We start from the raw sequence: 16,930 nt of genomic DNA on the forward strand, positions 1-16,930 counted from the left end.
CCCCAATCGATCCACACTTCAGTGTCAGTGCGCGCCCATAGCCTGGAGGAGGGCACACCGCACGTGTGCCCATGGGCCTGGCTGGCGCCAGCAGCGCCGGTGCCACCCGGGGCCGGAGGAAGGTAATAAAGCAACAAATGTTGCTAATTTATTTGCCAATTGCCATGCCCTGCCTGAGGGCCGAGGCCAGGCCCGTTTCTTGGCCCGGACGAGACGGGCAACTGCCTGGGGTGCAATAGCCCCAGGGGGCGCAATTGCCCGGTCCCTGGAGCCTCTGGAGGGGATGGAATTCCCCAGTTTCTGGGGCGCCGCATTGATGTGGGGAAAGTTCCACAGGTAAGGTGCTGGCGCTGCCCCTTCCGACTATAATGTCACGTCGTACAAGAGTACCAAGTGACAATTCAGAAGTCAGAGGCTCCCTCTGACCACTTTCGCACCACTTGTGGTGGGGGGCATAAGCACACCAATAAAAACACTTTAGGTCCCCCTGCAGCTAAGACCAGCCCCTTGCATCACAATGCCGGCAGGAAACTGCTAATGGTGGCCCATTAGTCACTAAATGGTTTTGTGCTGGCATTGAGATGGGAGGGGAGGTGCAGTGGGCTGTGGGGAGTGGGCGTGCCTTGCAGGGACGCATCGTGGACCCTGACACAGTACAAACGGAGACCCGTTTGGGTCCATGGTGTGTCCCTGCAAGCCCAGAAAATGGCCAAAATAATAGTTTAAAGCAGCGCTATTTCTTTCATGCCACTTCTTATCCAAACTATATATCAATTCCACTTTAAACCACTTCCATGGCACTGGTGATGAGTTACTTCACTATGCGGATAATAGTTTTGACCAGTGTTGCTGAGTAAATATTCTTTAAGCTATGAACCGGTTTATTTATTTATTTATGCAATGTTTGTCGGGTACATGGAGACAGATAATGTATTTATTTATGCAATGTTTGTTGGATACCTGTATCCGACACACATTGCATAAATAAATAAATATGCAGGTACCCGACAAACATTGCATGAATAAATAAATAATCCTGGTCCATGTATCCTTATAACAAGTCAAGACTTTACTGTATCAAAGCATAACCCTTGATTCCCATTCAAAGAATGTTAAAGTGATTATTTATTGGGTTCAGGTGTCTCCCTGTCATTGCCCTTTTGGCTTAGGTTGCCTCCAAACCCCCTTCAGCATCTTGTGTTCTTTGTTGGTTGTATATACTGCATCCTGTGCCATATTCATGGTCTCTTGGTTGGTGTGCCCAGTCCTCATTATCTGCAGCCTAAGTGGGACTGGGGCATAAAATTGTGTTGGGCACCAGTGAAAAAGTGGCCCACCGTTGCAAATGGCAATTCATTCCTTGTGTGACGGACTGTTGACTTTGGGTAGGAGTTCCTTAACGGTGTAGTTTGGGAATGGCGCGCAGGGTGCAGTGGGAGTGGTGCGCAGGGTGTGGTGGGAGTGGTGCACAGGGTGCGGCGGGAGTGGAGCGCGGGGTGTGGTGGGAGTGGTGCGCGGGGTGCGGCGGGAGTGGCGCATGGGATGGGGTGCGGGGGGGCGCATTCCTAGTGTTTCGCCCTGGTAACCAAATGGACTAGAAACTGCCCTGGACGAGGCCACAGCCTGCAGCAGTTAGTGGTAGAATACACGTGTAACACGTTCGTTTCCTAACATTAGAAAAATGAACAGGCACATTCATTTTTATAATGTTAGGAAACGAACGTGTTACACGTATATTCTAGCACTGTGGACTGCTGGTGCAGCGCCCCCTAGAGGCTGACTGATGTCAGGCAGCCGCCTGGGCTGCCTGACGCAAAGACCTGCCCTGCGTGGAGGCCCCATGGCCGCTGCCCACAGCCCGGATGGCGTGGGCGTGCAGAGTAAAAGAAATGGCCCTGGTAGATGTCTTATGCAGTGAATGACAAGGCCCCAGTCAAACCCTCTTGCCCGCCAAACAGTGCAGTTCATCATCGGTTTCATGTACCTGTTAGGAGAGAACCCGGCTCAAGAGTGACAGCAATGGGTAAGTTAAGGGATACTTCAGCCGCTAGTCTGCACTTTACAAACAATCTATCTTTTTATTATCAGTGGAGCAAACACTGTAGATTAGTACACTATACGTATGTATATATAAGTGTGACTTTCTGTGTAGTGCACATTTAATATAATTGCTAATGGGTGATCCCACCGTGGCAAGCAATGTGACCTATTTAAGGAGAGTGATTTGCCCATAATTGCATAGATTGGTGTAGTGTGGAAACCAGGTTCCCGGCATGCACAGTGTGTCATTGTGCAGGTTTCAGAGCACGCATGGCCCCAAGTAGATGAATGCATGTCGTTCTTTTAACTCGCGTCGAGCCCGAGCCAGGCCCTTGGGTCTAACCGGGCCCAAGCCAGCTCTGGATCCCCCACCTCAACTCCTACAGACACTTCCATTTTAATTCTGCATCTGCAAAGTGTGTATCACTTGAAGTATACCCGCACCATCTTCCGCCAGGTCTCGGGAGCATAGCTCAGGGCCAACGCGCTCGCCTTGGTCGTCACAGAGCACCACAGGTTCGATCCCCGGGTCTGCGCTTAGAAACCTCTGGGTATTAAGCGCGTTATAAATAACCTATCATATCATGCCATGCCATGAAGTTGCAGCTCTGCATTCCTGGGGCAGTCAGTGCACACCCGTAACCAGTCCCAAACGCCCTGATTTTCGGTGTTGTGAATCGGGTGCAGTTCTAGCCCCAGCTGCCCTTGCTCTGCACCCTGCCTGCCGCCTTCCACTTCTGAACACGCGGGGTCCCGGAGCTCAGCTTCCATGTAAGCAGGAGACCGATGCCTTGGTGACCTCACCGGACACAATGAAGGGAAGAAGAGCAGCCAGAACCACGTGGGCGTTAAAGGTCCTGTATCCCTTGTAATTGCCCCTCGTTAACAAAGAACAACCTCACACGACACTCAGTGCAGAAAAGAACCTTCGTGAAAAATGCATGTGGACCAAGAAAGAGCCGTCTTGGGTTACCTGTTAATATTATATGTGGCTAAAAGGACTACTTAGCAACAGTTCTGGGGTCACCCTCTTTAAAATACCGTTTCCAAGTCCCTACTTATACTCTCCAACACATTGCCTTTCCATGGAAGAGTTGACCATAAGTCAGCTCCCCGGAATGGATCATTCCTTAGGGGTTCAGATTTTACTCTTTAACCCCTTAACTGCCAGGCTATTATGCAAGTCTATGCAAAAAAGACGAGCATACTCGTCCTTGGAGAGCCCTTACAAAAAAATAACCCCCTGGGGAAAGTGCCACACAGCGAGTAAATGAAGCAGACAGGGTGTGTTTCCGTCACTACTGTGGTGGCCTAATCGGCAGCTTCTTCTCTGAAATAGAGACCCTCGGTGCCACCCCGGGCAGAGCTCCTAAAAGGGCTAAAGGGCGACAAGGAACATGCGGCTCAAGTAGGGACCTCTTCCATAAATACAGGGAGGGGCGGCATCAGGGCCTTTCAACGCTTTCGCTTTAAATGGGCCCCGAGGCCCAGGGGGGCCGTGCAGCATCCCCTGGCTGGCAATCTTACTACACTGTAACATGTAACTTATTTAAGTTCGTGACATTTACGGCGCGCTTGCCACGCGCCCAGTAGCAGCTGGCTTTGCTGGCAGCAGTCACCTTAACGTGGAAACGTTGCAGGCCGCCTTTGCTGGTGCCCAGCGTCCAGCCTCACTGCCTTTTACTCCGTCCACACTAGCACCTTCCTAAAAAAGAGCAATGAGTAGCTCTTCAGTGGCTATTCAACGTTTCAGCTTCCCGCTGGCTGCCTGCACCGCGACACTGCCTGCCGCATTTCTTTGTCTCCATTTTTATTTCAGCACCCCCCGGATGCATCAGAGCATCTTGCAAGGAGGCCCCCCCCCCCAAATATCACGCTGAAATGGGCCCCTACAAATCTTCAGCCGGCCCTGCATAAATACTGCCTTGGCTGGTAAAATTCTGCTCAGCCACGTATGGCTCAGAACAGTAGATGAGTAGAGCCTTTAAATTCAGGGTTAGTTTGAGGTTGACATCCAGGGCTTTAAGAGGGCCGGGGCTTCGTCTCCAGAAAGGGCCCCCGAGCTGGGGCCTAGCCTCAGCCACGCCGACACATCAGGAGCACGTGTAGCCAAAGCGCTGCACAGTTACGCGGACTGCCTGCAGGTGTCAGCACTTCGGAAGTATTGACACCTGCAGACAGCCACACCGACACCTCAGGAGCACGTGTAGCCAAAGCACTGCACAGTTACACGGACTGCCTGCAGGTGTCAGCACTTCGGAGGTATTGACACCTGCAGACAGCCACACCGACACCTCAGGAGCACGTGTAGCCAAAGCGCTGCACAGTTACACGGACTGCCTGCAGGTGTCAGCTCTTCGCAAGTACTGACATCTGCAGACAGTCGGTGTAGTGGTGGCTTAGGGCTGCCAGATGACTCTGTACTTCGAAACAGAAAGAGGGTTGGAGGGCGCAGTCTCTTCTTTTGTTCCTGGGTAAAGAGTCATCACGCAGCATGAAGCCTTGGGTAAAAGGCTTCATTCATGCTGTGTGACGGCTCTTTACTCGAAAACAAAAGGAGAGTCTGGGCCCTCCAGCCCTCCTCCTGTTTCGGAGTACAGAGACATCACGCAGCAGGCAGCCCTTTCACCCACGCGGCGCCTTGAATGAAAGGGCTGCCTGCTATGCGTGAAAACTGGGGCACACTGGTGTCACGCCAGTGCACCCCAGCTCCCCTGCTTTCACCAGCACCCACCGCCCCCATTTTTAGAGGGGGCCTCTGGTCAGGGAGCATGTCCTAAGTTAAGCCACACCTCTTAATAAGTGCCCCCCCCCCTCGATTTAGCATCCAACTTAATGCAGTGTTGAAACCACATCCTCTTACCATTCTGGGACTGATAGAGGCTCAAGGCCCGCCCACCACCCAGTTGATTGACAAGGATTGCTTACCGTTTTCTTAGACATTTTCTTGTCTTTTTCTTTGGCTTTTTTGCGGTTTGGTTTCGATAGTTCTTTGGCCGCTTTTGATGTGAAGTTTTCATTGGTGACAAGCAGGCCCTGTGCAAAGAGAAAGCAAAAATATTATAGATTTTACGTTTCAACTCCGAGAATTGTGTACTGTGCATGCGCCTAGCACCGTGGTCAGTTCTCCTTGACAGATGTGTGTGAGATGTCCTGCAAAATGAATGGAGTACAGAGAAGACAATCTCTCGCAGGTCAAATAAGAGTTGCTCACTCAGCGTTTTTTAAATGTTCTGTCCATTCTGGTACATGCTGCCCAAGCACACTACAAGTACCAGGATGCAGAGCGAAGAAAAAAAAAACAGGACGCGGCTAGCTATTCACTCATGATATGGAACACATTGAGAATTCTTGCGAGGCTACTGAAAACCAAAGTTCAAAAAATGAGGGGATCCTCTCTGCTCCGCTCAATGTTAACATGTTATGTTATACAAAACAGTGGCAAGATTTAAAGCCCCAATCTAAACTGGGAGACCTAGTCAGGCAATGCAAGTGTGGCAAAATGCAAACAGTGGCGAGATTTAAAGCCCCAATCTAAACTGGGAGACCTAGCCAGGCAAAGCAAGTGTGGCAAAATGCAAACAGTGGCGAGATTTAAAGCAGAAATCTAACATAGGAGCCCTGGTTTGGAAAAAAACAAGATTGGCAAAATGCAATACAAAATAGTGGCGAGATTTAAAGCCCCAATCTAAACTGGGAGACCTAGTCAGGCAATGCAAGTGTAACAAAATGCAAACAATGGCGAGATTTAAAGCAGCAATCTAATTTAGGAGCCCTACTCCGAATGGTCCAAAAAGCAAGATTCCTGGGCCTCTTGGGTTCTGAAAAAATTACCCATTCAGGTCCTCCTTGGCGCTCCTCGGGTGTCCAAGCTAGGCCAAGTGGGAAGGTGTCTATGACAAACCAATCAGACTCCGTCTACTAGCAGACTCGGTCTACTCACAGCACGGACAACTTTCTCTTGAAGTTTCCGAATTCACCCTTTCAGTGAACTTCTAATTGCTGATCCCGAATCCCAAAGGAAGTGACCTTCAGGTCTTCAACGCTTAACTTATAGTTGAGTACCAGGACGTTTAACTTATAATGTCTAATAGAAGAATGTGGGTTTGCCCCAGAGGCTGCCCTACAGATTTCTTCTCTCAGTGCCCCTTGAGCTCTAGCTCATGAGGCCGTCACGGCTCTAGCGGCTCGACCCTGAACGGGCTCTAGCGGTTGCTGATCTGCTCTCCCACATGCCATTATAACAAGAGAGCAAATCCATCAGCTGATGGTCACTATACACGCCTTTCTCCTGGCACCACCAGACCTAAATGTCTACAAAAGATTGTCCAATTTTCTAAAGGATTCAATCTGCTGCAAGTGCTCCCGTACGGCTCCCACGACATCGATGTAGGCAGTGCCTGTCTTTCCCATCAGGGGATACTGGGTTCAGGGGGAAAAAAATCCCAAAACACTATTTCCTGGGATCTTGAAATTTTAAAAAGACTTTGGGTACACATTTTGGGGTTCACCACTCAGAACTAGAGATCCAAGCCTTACTTTCAAGTATGGAGGTCTATGCAACAGCGCCCCTATATCGACAATCTACGAGCCAACCTAATACCTCTAAGAATTGTGGTCTTAAAAGCAAGAAACCTTATGCTGATTGATTCTAAGGATTCAAACAGTGCTCTCCGTAACATGTCCAGTACCAGAGGTAGGTCCATGGTGGATCGCCTTATACTTCCCACACCTTAGATACTTTGCTACTAAGTCGTCACCTCTCTGGCAGAGTTCCAGTGCTCAATGAATGCTTTAACTGCAGCCCACAGTGACCCCCCCCAACCAGGGGAATACTGCTAAACCCCTCTTGGAGGAACAGAAGGCTATCCGGAACACCACACACTAAATCGCAGAGCACATTTTTCCCCCACCATGGCACATTATTGACTCAGTGACGTCCGCGTGGAGAGTCTTCTAGTTCTCTTGACTGTATCTACAACCTGAACAAACAATTCCAATCTTTGTAGTCCCCTGCTCTCAATTTCCGCACTGATCATTGAATCGTATGTGTCAAGGCGGTATCAGGTAATATTTTCGCCAGCAGAAATATCGCCGAACATATGGTCGGGAAGGGCCATAGGCGATATTTTTGGTGGCGAAAATATTAGGTGCGGGGGCTGCAGGGGTGTCCCTGCAGGGTCCATGTGTTATTTTCCCCGCAAAAATATGGCGATATTTTTGCATCGCACATGGAACCGTCAAGGCTTGGTCCTGGCTCTCCTCCAGAGAAGCTGGTCATAAGTCGATCATCCACACTGGCTCCAGCTGTAACTCCAAGAGTGCTTAAACCACTCCTTTTAAGGCCAAAAGGAGACCACTAGGATTGTCGGCCTCTGGCTTTTCCCCGATCTTCCTTATCACTCTCAGAATCATTGAAATCGGTGGTCCCGAATGTATCGGGAAAATGAAGGGACATGAAGTAATCTCCCAAGGAATGGCAAATTCCTAGTTGACTTTTTTTGGTGACCATTTTTTCGACCCCCCTGCTGTGCAATAAAGGTGAGCAAGCCAATGAGGGCTTGATCTTGGCTCAACCCAGATGTCTGGCTCTAGCTCGGCTCTAGGCCCTCTGAAATTCAAGAGCCAAATAAGAGTCTAGCCAGACATGAAGGGTCGCTCTCTGAGCTGTGAGAAGGCAAAAAGTGGGAGACGGGGAGAGATGTTTGAAAAAGGAAAGGAAAGGACGGTTGTAGGAGGCATGGAGGGCCGAGCAAGATGAAGGAAAGAGAATGCGGGAGAACAGTTAAGGGAGAGATGAATGAAGTGAGAGAGCAGATACTGAGAATGAGACCATTGACCCAGATGGACATACTTGCTGAAAAACAAGGTCAGAGGGAGGGGATTGTACAGCGAGTCCCCTCGATGCAGTGTGAGTTAATTTGTCTTGAAATGGCACTAGGGTTACTGGTGTTCCCAGCAGCAATCACCCCAGAAGGTAAGCACACAGAGAATCTTAGAAGTACATGCCTTGCATGGGGAGCCCATTTATTTGTATCTATTGATTGGATATTTGTAAGGTGCCTATACAACAAATGGTGTTTCAAGGCACCATAAGACAAAAAAAGGGTGGGGGGGACAAGGGAGAAAGAAAACAATAACGTTCCTACTAGGCCTTGTGACAATCGGATAGCGCAAGTTTAGTAACAAGAAGTGCGAGGGGGTGAGGGGACAGTGCAAGTGAAAAAAAAGGGGGTTGCAGTTTTATGTTTTTTTCACCAAAAAGATTTAGGCAAAAAGTTCCTTGCGAAAGAAAAACAGGGAATTAATCAATGTCGTACCCACAGGGGCTAGGCTAGTGCTAAGGGGAGGCCAGAAGGGCAAGTGCTAGGGATTGTATGGGGTGCAGGGGATGAGGGTCCACATGCTAAGTGTGAGGATGGGGCTTGACTGGGTGGGGGTTGCCTGGTGCCCTGTAGAACCCAGAGGGAACCAGACAGCCAGTCACTGAGGCAGACGGGGTTGTTAGCAGGGGAGGGGGAGAGAGAAGGAAGAAGAGAAAAGGAGAGTCTTGAGGAGCTTCAGCAACTTAAGGAGATCCGGCACAAGCTAGAGAGGGGCAGGGAGACCATTCCAGAGGAAGGCTCCTGCAGAGGAGAGAGACATACCCCCCCTGACCTCCACTCTCTGCTTGAAGAAAGGTCTGCTCTGCAGAGCGTTGGAGCTAGAAGACTAAAAGGCTCTAGCAGGGGGGTATTTAAGGAGAGATAATTGGATGTAGCAGGTCCCAGGTCCCAGACGCCATTGTGGATGATGCAGAGGGTCTTGAACTTGATCCTTTCAGCCTCCGGGAGCCAGTGGAGAGATTTTAGGGCTGGAGAGATCCGGTCCCTGAGCTTGAGGCCAAGGATAATCTTGCAGTCCTGTTCTGGATTAGTTGAAGGGGGCGAAGGAAGGAGTTAGGCAGATTGAGGAAGAGGCTGTTGCAGTAGTCCAGCCTAGAGAGGACCAGCCCTCTGGAGACATTGCATTTCTAGGGGAAGGTGAGGAAAGGGAGAATGCCTCTGAGGAGGTGCTGCTGATAGTGGGCCGTCGTGGCAAGGTCCGGGATGTGAGGAGAGAAGGACAGAGGGGAGTCAAAGATGACACCAAGGTTTTTTGCCTCACAAGAGAGTGAGGGGAGGGGCCCAAAGAGGGCGACCAGAGGGAAGGAGGGGGCAGAGGTCCCAATGAGAAGGATCCCAGTCTTACTGGCATTAAGGCAGAGATCAGTGGCAGCACACCATGCCTGAATAGCAGTCACACAGTCAGGGATGAGAAAGGAGGAAGAGAAGGAAGTAGAAGGAAGCTTGAAGGAGAGCTGCATGTCGTCAGCATAACACTGAAAGTGAGGAGAGGAGGAGATCAGGTGGGCCAGAGGGGCAAGGTAGATGTTGAAGAGCCACAGCAAGAGGATAGAGCCTTGAGGACGCTGCAGGTGGAGAGTGTGATAGGGAAGAGTAAAAGGCCAGTTGAACCTGGGAAGTTCGATCGGAAAGAGGTAAACCAGTCCAGTGCCAGGCCTGTGATGCCATAGGTGTCACAGAGCCAATTTGTCAGGGTGGCATGATTGACCGTGTCGAAGGCAGAGGAAAGATCCAGAAGGATAAGAACGGATGGAGTGTTGGAATCGAGATTTGAGTGCAAGTCATCACAGGTGTTCAGAAGAGCAGTTTCCGTACCTCTGGCTGCTGTAAAGAAGGAAGGGTCTTTTTCGACCCCCCTCCCCTATATTCCAGTCCAACCATATACACTACGCTCGCACCGAGGCTGACCATGTACCACTGGCCAAGGTATTGGACCGTCGCGGGCGACCTATGCATTGGAACTCATATAGGTAGGCCCAACTGCGACTCCATTTTGTATTAAGCCTAGGCAGGCCCATAGAAACACCAAGCGGCAGGCTGGCGCCTCTCCTCATCAGCGTCCGCGCACAGCGAGGAAGCCAACCCCCCTTCACCTCCCCTCTGGTGTCTCTGTGACTGTCCTGTTCTCACGGAAGACTGGGTGCGAAAAGTTACAAACTAAACACTGTATCTCTCACCTTCCTCCTTACATCACTGCCCTGTGAATGACCGGGCCAGGGCCTGGTCTGGAAAAAACCATCCATCTCCACAAACCTGCCTCTGTACCCGCAGACCCCACTCGGCAGTCATACAACTAACACAACCCTTAACCTCAAATCTTTTTGATGTAACAGATGAATGCCCCACAACTGTGTACTACTCAGATTCACCCCATCACTAATCCCGCGTGTGAGCATATATCCCACCTGGTACTAAAACATAATAAAGCAGCCGTCATGAGATCTAAATTAACGCTTGATAAATGTGTTAACTGCCTGATTATAGTAGATAAGATGTTTGGGCCCATGCGCCCCTGCCCCACGGCTCAGGCCAACTGTTGTCAACATAATATATGCATATGTACGATGTTAGAAAAACCATATGACATGATGTAAATTGCGTGACTCAAAGGGCGGCAACAACCAAAACGTGTCTTTCTGTAAATTGGACTTCGCTAGGTTCGTGTAATGTAATGTATATAAAGGTACCACCTCAGCGTGGACAAAAGCCCCTCACATGTCCTATGCCGGAACAGCGCATGCAGAACCCACGCATGGTCCATGTTGTGTATTTCCAATTCCATTGTCATGACCAGGCCATATTCTAGTAACTGCCAGGCCTCCTCTCCCTGCAGCAGCGCCGCACACAATGAGCACTGATGGCCCCCACCTTTTTCCCCTCCCGCACCTGTGCTGCCTAAGCTCATGTCTCACTGATGTCTCGATGTTACAAATGTATCCTTTCATCCTTCCACTGAGTCAGTGCTCCCCATGCCCCCTGAAAGAAACGACCCCCACACCTTTCACCTGGTCATCGACTCAAAGTAAACTAATTAAAGTGTACATGTGAAATATATGCTTTTCTCCCTAAATGTCAAGATGAAGCCCGCGATCATCTATTGCATACTCCGAAGTAATGTCTAGATTAGAGAGTTAGCATCAGCCGCCTCACCCAGAACCAACATGACCTTCACCTCGCACCGACCAGCCCTGCTGATGCACGTGATGTCTGACATCCCGCCAAGCCGTCATCCAATCGCATGGAACCAGCGCATACACATCCATACTGAGCTTACTGCCCCACCAATCGAAATGAAACATTTGTACTATATGTATTTCATCGTAGATGACGCTGTAACCCTTTAAAATGTACTGACATTGTATTGTTTGGCAGAGTGCTCTCGGAGTATGCAGAGTCCTCTGCATGCCCTATTTTATCTAGATAAACTTTACCTCTTAACTTCACTTGCACTTGGTCCTGGTCTCATTCCCTACGGCGGGGTGTCTGTTATTGACTCTCATTGGGAGTATTTGGTGTATTTTGGGGGACTGCTCACTTTCACTGCTCTGAAGCCAGACTGGTGTATTTGTGGGGACAACCAACAGATTCTGAGTGATCGATCAGTTGGGAGATAACCAACTTCCCTAGGAGTTTCCAGAGGATGCACAAAGGAGTGCTTGAGGGCTAGCGGGAACAAGCCAGTGGCAGAGGAATGATTACAGAAATCAGCCAAGGCTGGCGCAAGGGAGGCAATGTTGTCCTTGATAGTTTTGGAGGAGCAGGGGAGCACCTGTTTGGAGGAGACTTTTACAGAGAGAACTTGTCTAGGTGGAGGGAGGGTGGCAGAGGAGAGTGAGGACAGGATATCCTGAGTTTTGGTTAAGATGTGGGAGGCCAGAGAACTACAGAGGGCCAGGGATGGCAGGGGAGAAGTGGAGACTGTAGTAGGATTGGTGATTTCCTTGCAGATTTTAAACTGTTTGCCTGTGTTGTTAGTGGCCCCAGAGATACAGGCTTGGATATGGGCCGTCTTCTTCGAGCGGATGGAGAGTCTGCATTGCCTTTGGGGCCTGATGCTCGTAACTTGCGCTCAGCAACTCTGCACTTGCGATTCAGATAGGCTTGGTCGGAATCATACCAGGTGTTGCGCTTGGAGGCAGACTTCATGCGGATCCTCATGACAGGGGCAAGGATGTCCAGGGTGTTGGTGATAGAGAGGTGAAGATTAGCAGCAAGGGCAGAGTCAGTGTGGGAGTCCGTGGCAGGAGCGGGAGGAGGAATGAAAGTGACAGGAAAAGCAGAAACGGACACTCGCTTCATCGGTCAAATGACAGAGAAGGAGAATGGCAGTGCAGGCAGACACTTAGCCGGGGGACTTAAGAGATCAAGGTCACCATGGTCAGACCTAGAGAGGGATGTAGTGAGAGGGCTGTAGATGGGGATGTCTGCTGAGATGAGAACATCCAAGGTATGTCAGGCTGAGTGCGTCAGACGGAGGCATGATGAGGGAAAGAAAGTCGCAGAGGCTTGCGGAAGAGTCTAGTGATCGAATCAGAAGAGTCAAGGTGAATATTTAAGTCTCAGAGGAGGAGAAGCTTGGAGGTGGGGGCAAGAAGAAAAGAGGTGAGGTCAGACCACTCTGAGAGGAAGAGGAAGACCGGACCAGAGGTCCAACAGAAGGTGGCAAGAGTCAACGAGCGTCAACGAGAAGGTTGGAGAGACGCCAAGCTTGCAGAAGAGGCATTCAAAGGAAGAGTAGTTCTATGCCTGTCGGAGGTGGAGAAGGGGCAAGAGGGGTGGCAGACGGTGGAGTAGCAGGAGAAGGGAGAAAGTCGATGAGAGACACAAGACGCCTATCAAGAAGGAGGAGGTTACGCTGAGAGCCCCGGGTCATGACAGTAACATTAAGATTTCTGCAGTGCATGGAAAACCCATGTGGGGGCCATTCTCCTTTTGAAATATCACTTATGGGGGGAGAGGCACAACCTATGTGGACTAGAGTGCAGCAAACACTGTCATGTCAGAATGTAATGTAATCTTGCAGTACAATGCAATTGCTTTGAATCTAGGTGCATTCTAGTACTGCTACTATTGAATCTAGGTGCTTTTTATTACCACACTCGTTTTAAGTCTATGTGTATCTATTACTGTAATCATGCCTAGCCACAGCTCCAAGGCCAGAGGAGCTCTTTTGCACACAAGAAACTAAGGGCCGTCGATGTCCGTAAGTCCAAAACCAAAGTTTGTCTGTGTCCAAACCTATGCTTTCCCTCACTCTTAAATCAAATGTGATAAGGGGGGTCTTCTTTAAGGAAGAATGGTGACTCAAAAAAGGAAATTTAAGGCACAGCTGGTTTCAGGTAGTCTTACCAATAGGTGTAATTCTGCCAGTTCAAAATAGTTCCATTCAAAAGGGTGGCCCTTGGAACCTTCCACATAGGGCTCTTGACGTAAGTCTATAGAGTTTACAATGTCTCTGGGTCTCTTGCGGCTCCCTTCCCCAAGTTTTGATCTTTCCAGTTCCAAACAAAAAGACACAGTCCCTTCCCCAAGTCTAGTCCTCTCTTCACGAAGATCAACAATGTCTTTTGGGGGCCTGTTAGGGTTCCCTTCCCCTACCCCAGGCCCCTCTTTACGAAGTTTATCCATGTCTCTTGTAGGCCTCTTAGGGTTCCTTCCGCCAAGCGTAGGCCTACTGGTCTCAAACAAACCAATAGTTCCTATTGTCAGGATGTACCTTTCACTGTACAGTTCTTTCATGGGGGTAGTATGAGAGACATTCAAGAACACCAGGCTCTTTGCTCCTCCCAGGGGCGGCCACTTTGACCTCTAACCCCCCTCTTTATTCTCGGGCCACTTTTCCTCTTCTGTGCCTCTTTCACTCTGTCCTTTTCCACTTTACTGTGCTTCTTGCACACCATCCTAGTCTGTGGTGCACACTTGCACTTTCTTTTCATCTTTGTGTCCCTCTTGAACACTTCTCTTTGCTTTTCACCATGCTCTCTTGCACCTTCATTTTCCCTTTAACGTGCCTCTTGCACTCTCTGTATTTCTTTGGGCCACTAACATCCTCTTTCTCACATTCGGGTTGCTTTCACCCTCTCTTGACTGTCCGTTTTCTGTCTCACTGTCTCTCTGCTGTCTCTCTCGGTTTCGGGTCGCTTGCACCCCTCTCCTTACTTTGGGGTCTCTCGCAGCCACTCTTGGCTGTTTCCATGCCGTCAGCGCACTTTGCTGTCTCTCATTATTTCCGCGCCTCTAGCACACCTTTTCTGTCATTCCCCTTTGCTTTCTTTCATCGCTTTGCAGCTTGCGCTTGCTTCGCTTAATCATTCATAGCTTCCTCTGGGACCAGAAGCCAACACGTCTAAAGTTAAGTAAGTTACAATTGCCCATATCAAAAAGTGGTTTTGGGGTGCCGAATTTTAAAGCATACCATCTGGCTTTTGTTTCACAATTCTTAGTTGAATTCTTAGAACCGGAGCCAGGGGCATGGGTATTTGCTGAGACTAGTTTTCATGGGCCACTCACACCAAAAGTAATGTTGACAACTGTGTCTAGAACAGGTGGTGTAAAAGATCCCATAACTAGGAATATTAAGAACTCATGGGAGAAACTGAATAAATATCTTGGAATTGATGCTATGCGAGATCCAGGAGCCTCAATCTGGATGAATCCAAAAATCAAAATAGAGGCGAAGGTCATTTTTTGGTGTGAGTGGTTCCTTTGTGGTGTGAGATGGATTGGAGACCTTTACAAGAATGGACGATGGATGACAGGGAGAGAAATTCAATCTACCTTTAATATTTAAATGTCAGTAGAACAGACTATCTGAAATTAAGAAAAGCTATTGGAGAAAATGAGGCAAAAGTTGGGTTAGATTTGGAACAGTTTAGGAAAATTCTGAAACCAGGGGAAGAGTGGGCTTGCCAGCCGTGTATATGGAATGATTGTGGCCGCATACAGAGGTAATGATTACTTGAGGGAGGAGTGGGGTAGGAGGATTGGAAGTGAGATCGATGAAAGTGAGTGGAATCGTATGTGTGAAAATGTCAAACTATGCTCTTTGGGGTTAACAGAGAGATCACGTCAAATCAAGATCTTGAATCGAGTCTTCTGGACACCTGAGCGATTAAAGCGGAGAGGCATGAGTGATAATTCAGATTGTTGGGCTTGTGTACATGAGTCTGGAACACTAGAGCATATGTTATGGGATTGCACAAGGATGAGAGGTTTTTGGTTAGAATATGACATTATCTGTGAGAAAGTCATAGGTGAAAGACTAAAATATGACTTCAAAACTCTGATTTTGGCTAGTGATTTGTTGTTAGAGGATCTGACTATTTGTCAGAAAAAGTGGATTTTCAGAAGCACTATGGTGGGGAAAAAAACAATCCTGACAGGATGGAATGGAAGACAGTATAATTGGTGTATATTGCCATATGGCTTGCGGAGATGCATAATTTGGCAGAGATTGAAAGAGTACTTTACTGCAGAGAGAAGAAAGCCGCATTGTTTGAAAAGATTTGGGTATAATTTCTTGCATTATACTGAACAACTGAATACAAATGTGAATCTTGAACTTTGGTTAGGGGGAATTTGATTTTATAGTATTGCCTTTAAAAGGTGTATTTAATACGATGTATTTAATATGCGTTTGTTTACTCTGTGTTGCTTTGTATATAGTTAAAACTAAAATAAAATGTCCAAACAAAAAAAAATCCACCTACCAGTTCCTCTACCTTGGGTGGAGTAGCGCCTGAGAGTGGCGAGATGGAAAGCCGGACACTGTCCTGCTGCCACTTGAAGAGCAGGCTAACGGAGAACTGGGCAGCAATCCGAAGGGTGATGTACTCGTTCACCTAAAGCCAAGGAAGGGAATATAACGCAGATCATGTTGGTCAAGTGATTTGTAAAGCTGCAACAAACCTAAAAACTAGAACTACAAAAGTTGCCATTTCCAATCATGTATCTTTGTTTAGAATAAGATTTATAATGGTATAAAATACATTGCGATTGTAATAGCTAATCACCAAAGTAGTTAGTAGACATACAGAATGACACACCTACAACTGTACTTTGTAAAGGAAGAAAAAGTCACAGAGGGGTTCTGTGCATCATGTACAACGCTCCAAGGTTACATTTAATAACCTTACCTGTCATTTTGGGGTGGTTACTATTCTTTGTAACACCCAAACTAAGTCCAAGAACAAACCATAATGCTATGCCCCCCATAATGCCATTTTGTATGTCATTGTGAATCCCTTCTCTTATGTGTATGTGCTCATGGGCATTGCAACGGGAACGCGCCGAGTTAAGCAGGTCATGACTTCCCACACCCGCTGATGTCCACTTAACTGCACTTTAACAAATGTTTTTACAGTGAATTTCAAGGTTTTTCTTATACCATAGTTTTTTACGTGCCACAAACCATGTCCTTCGGCCGTGTCCACTGCACATGTTCCCACAATATGTTTCTTTTACACCCACTTGGTGCCACGGCCAAAGGCTGTGGCTACTATACATGTCTTTTGGGCCCAGTAGGCAGGGCCGTCGACCCTGCCCAGTGAGCACAGACTTCGGCAGTGCCAACTGTGGGCCTCATCACAAGTTTGTCGGTAATCTGACACAATTTCCGCTGAGCAGAAATAGCGTCACTGTTGAGTCGTGCAGCGATATTACCGCCACATCACAACCTGGTGTAAATGCACCCCAGACTCTGGTGGTAATGCTATTTGCACCCTGCGGAAACTGCGCCGAAATAAGGTTTACTGCAGAGAAACAGACGCTAATTTCACTAGCACTGGCGATCCCGGCGCTATTAGGGCCGCCGCTAATAGCGCCTGTGGAAATTGCATCATTTTGAAAAACACAATCCATTAAATATCTCCACTTCCTGCAGCCATACGGTCCTGGAATGTGCAGCTATCTGGAATGTGTTCTGCCAGAAGGTGGCAGCAGTGGCAAGTATATCCCGTGATGCCCCGTGATGGAGAGGACTACCGCACACGGTGGAATGACCTGAG

At 48.6% G+C, this 16,930-nt stretch overlaps 1 protein-coding gene across 2 annotated transcripts in view; it reads right to left on the reverse strand.

Moving 5' to 3' along the window:
* Positions 1-16,930, reverse strand: part of LOC138514356 (uncharacterized) — a 420,747-nt gene that overhangs the window by 204,041 nt on the left and 199,776 nt on the right. For both annotated transcript variants that reach the window (XM_069629817.1, XM_069629816.1), the window contains 2 exons: positions 15,635-15,766; positions 4,969-5,076 (listed from right to left, as the gene is read on the reverse strand). In XM_069629817.1, the coding sequence (XP_069485918.1) occupies positions 4,969-5,076; positions 15,635-15,766 (240 nt within the window). The remainder of the gene's footprint in view (positions 1-4,968; positions 5,077-15,634; positions 15,767-16,930) is intronic.

This window comes from Ambystoma mexicanum, chromosome 12 (assembly GCF_040938575.1).
Source record: "Ambystoma mexicanum isolate Mex_15411 chromosome 12, UKY_AmexF1_1, whole genome shotgun sequence".
NCBI classification, from domain to species: Eukaryota; Metazoa; Chordata; class Amphibia; order Caudata; family Ambystomatidae; genus Ambystoma; species Ambystoma mexicanum.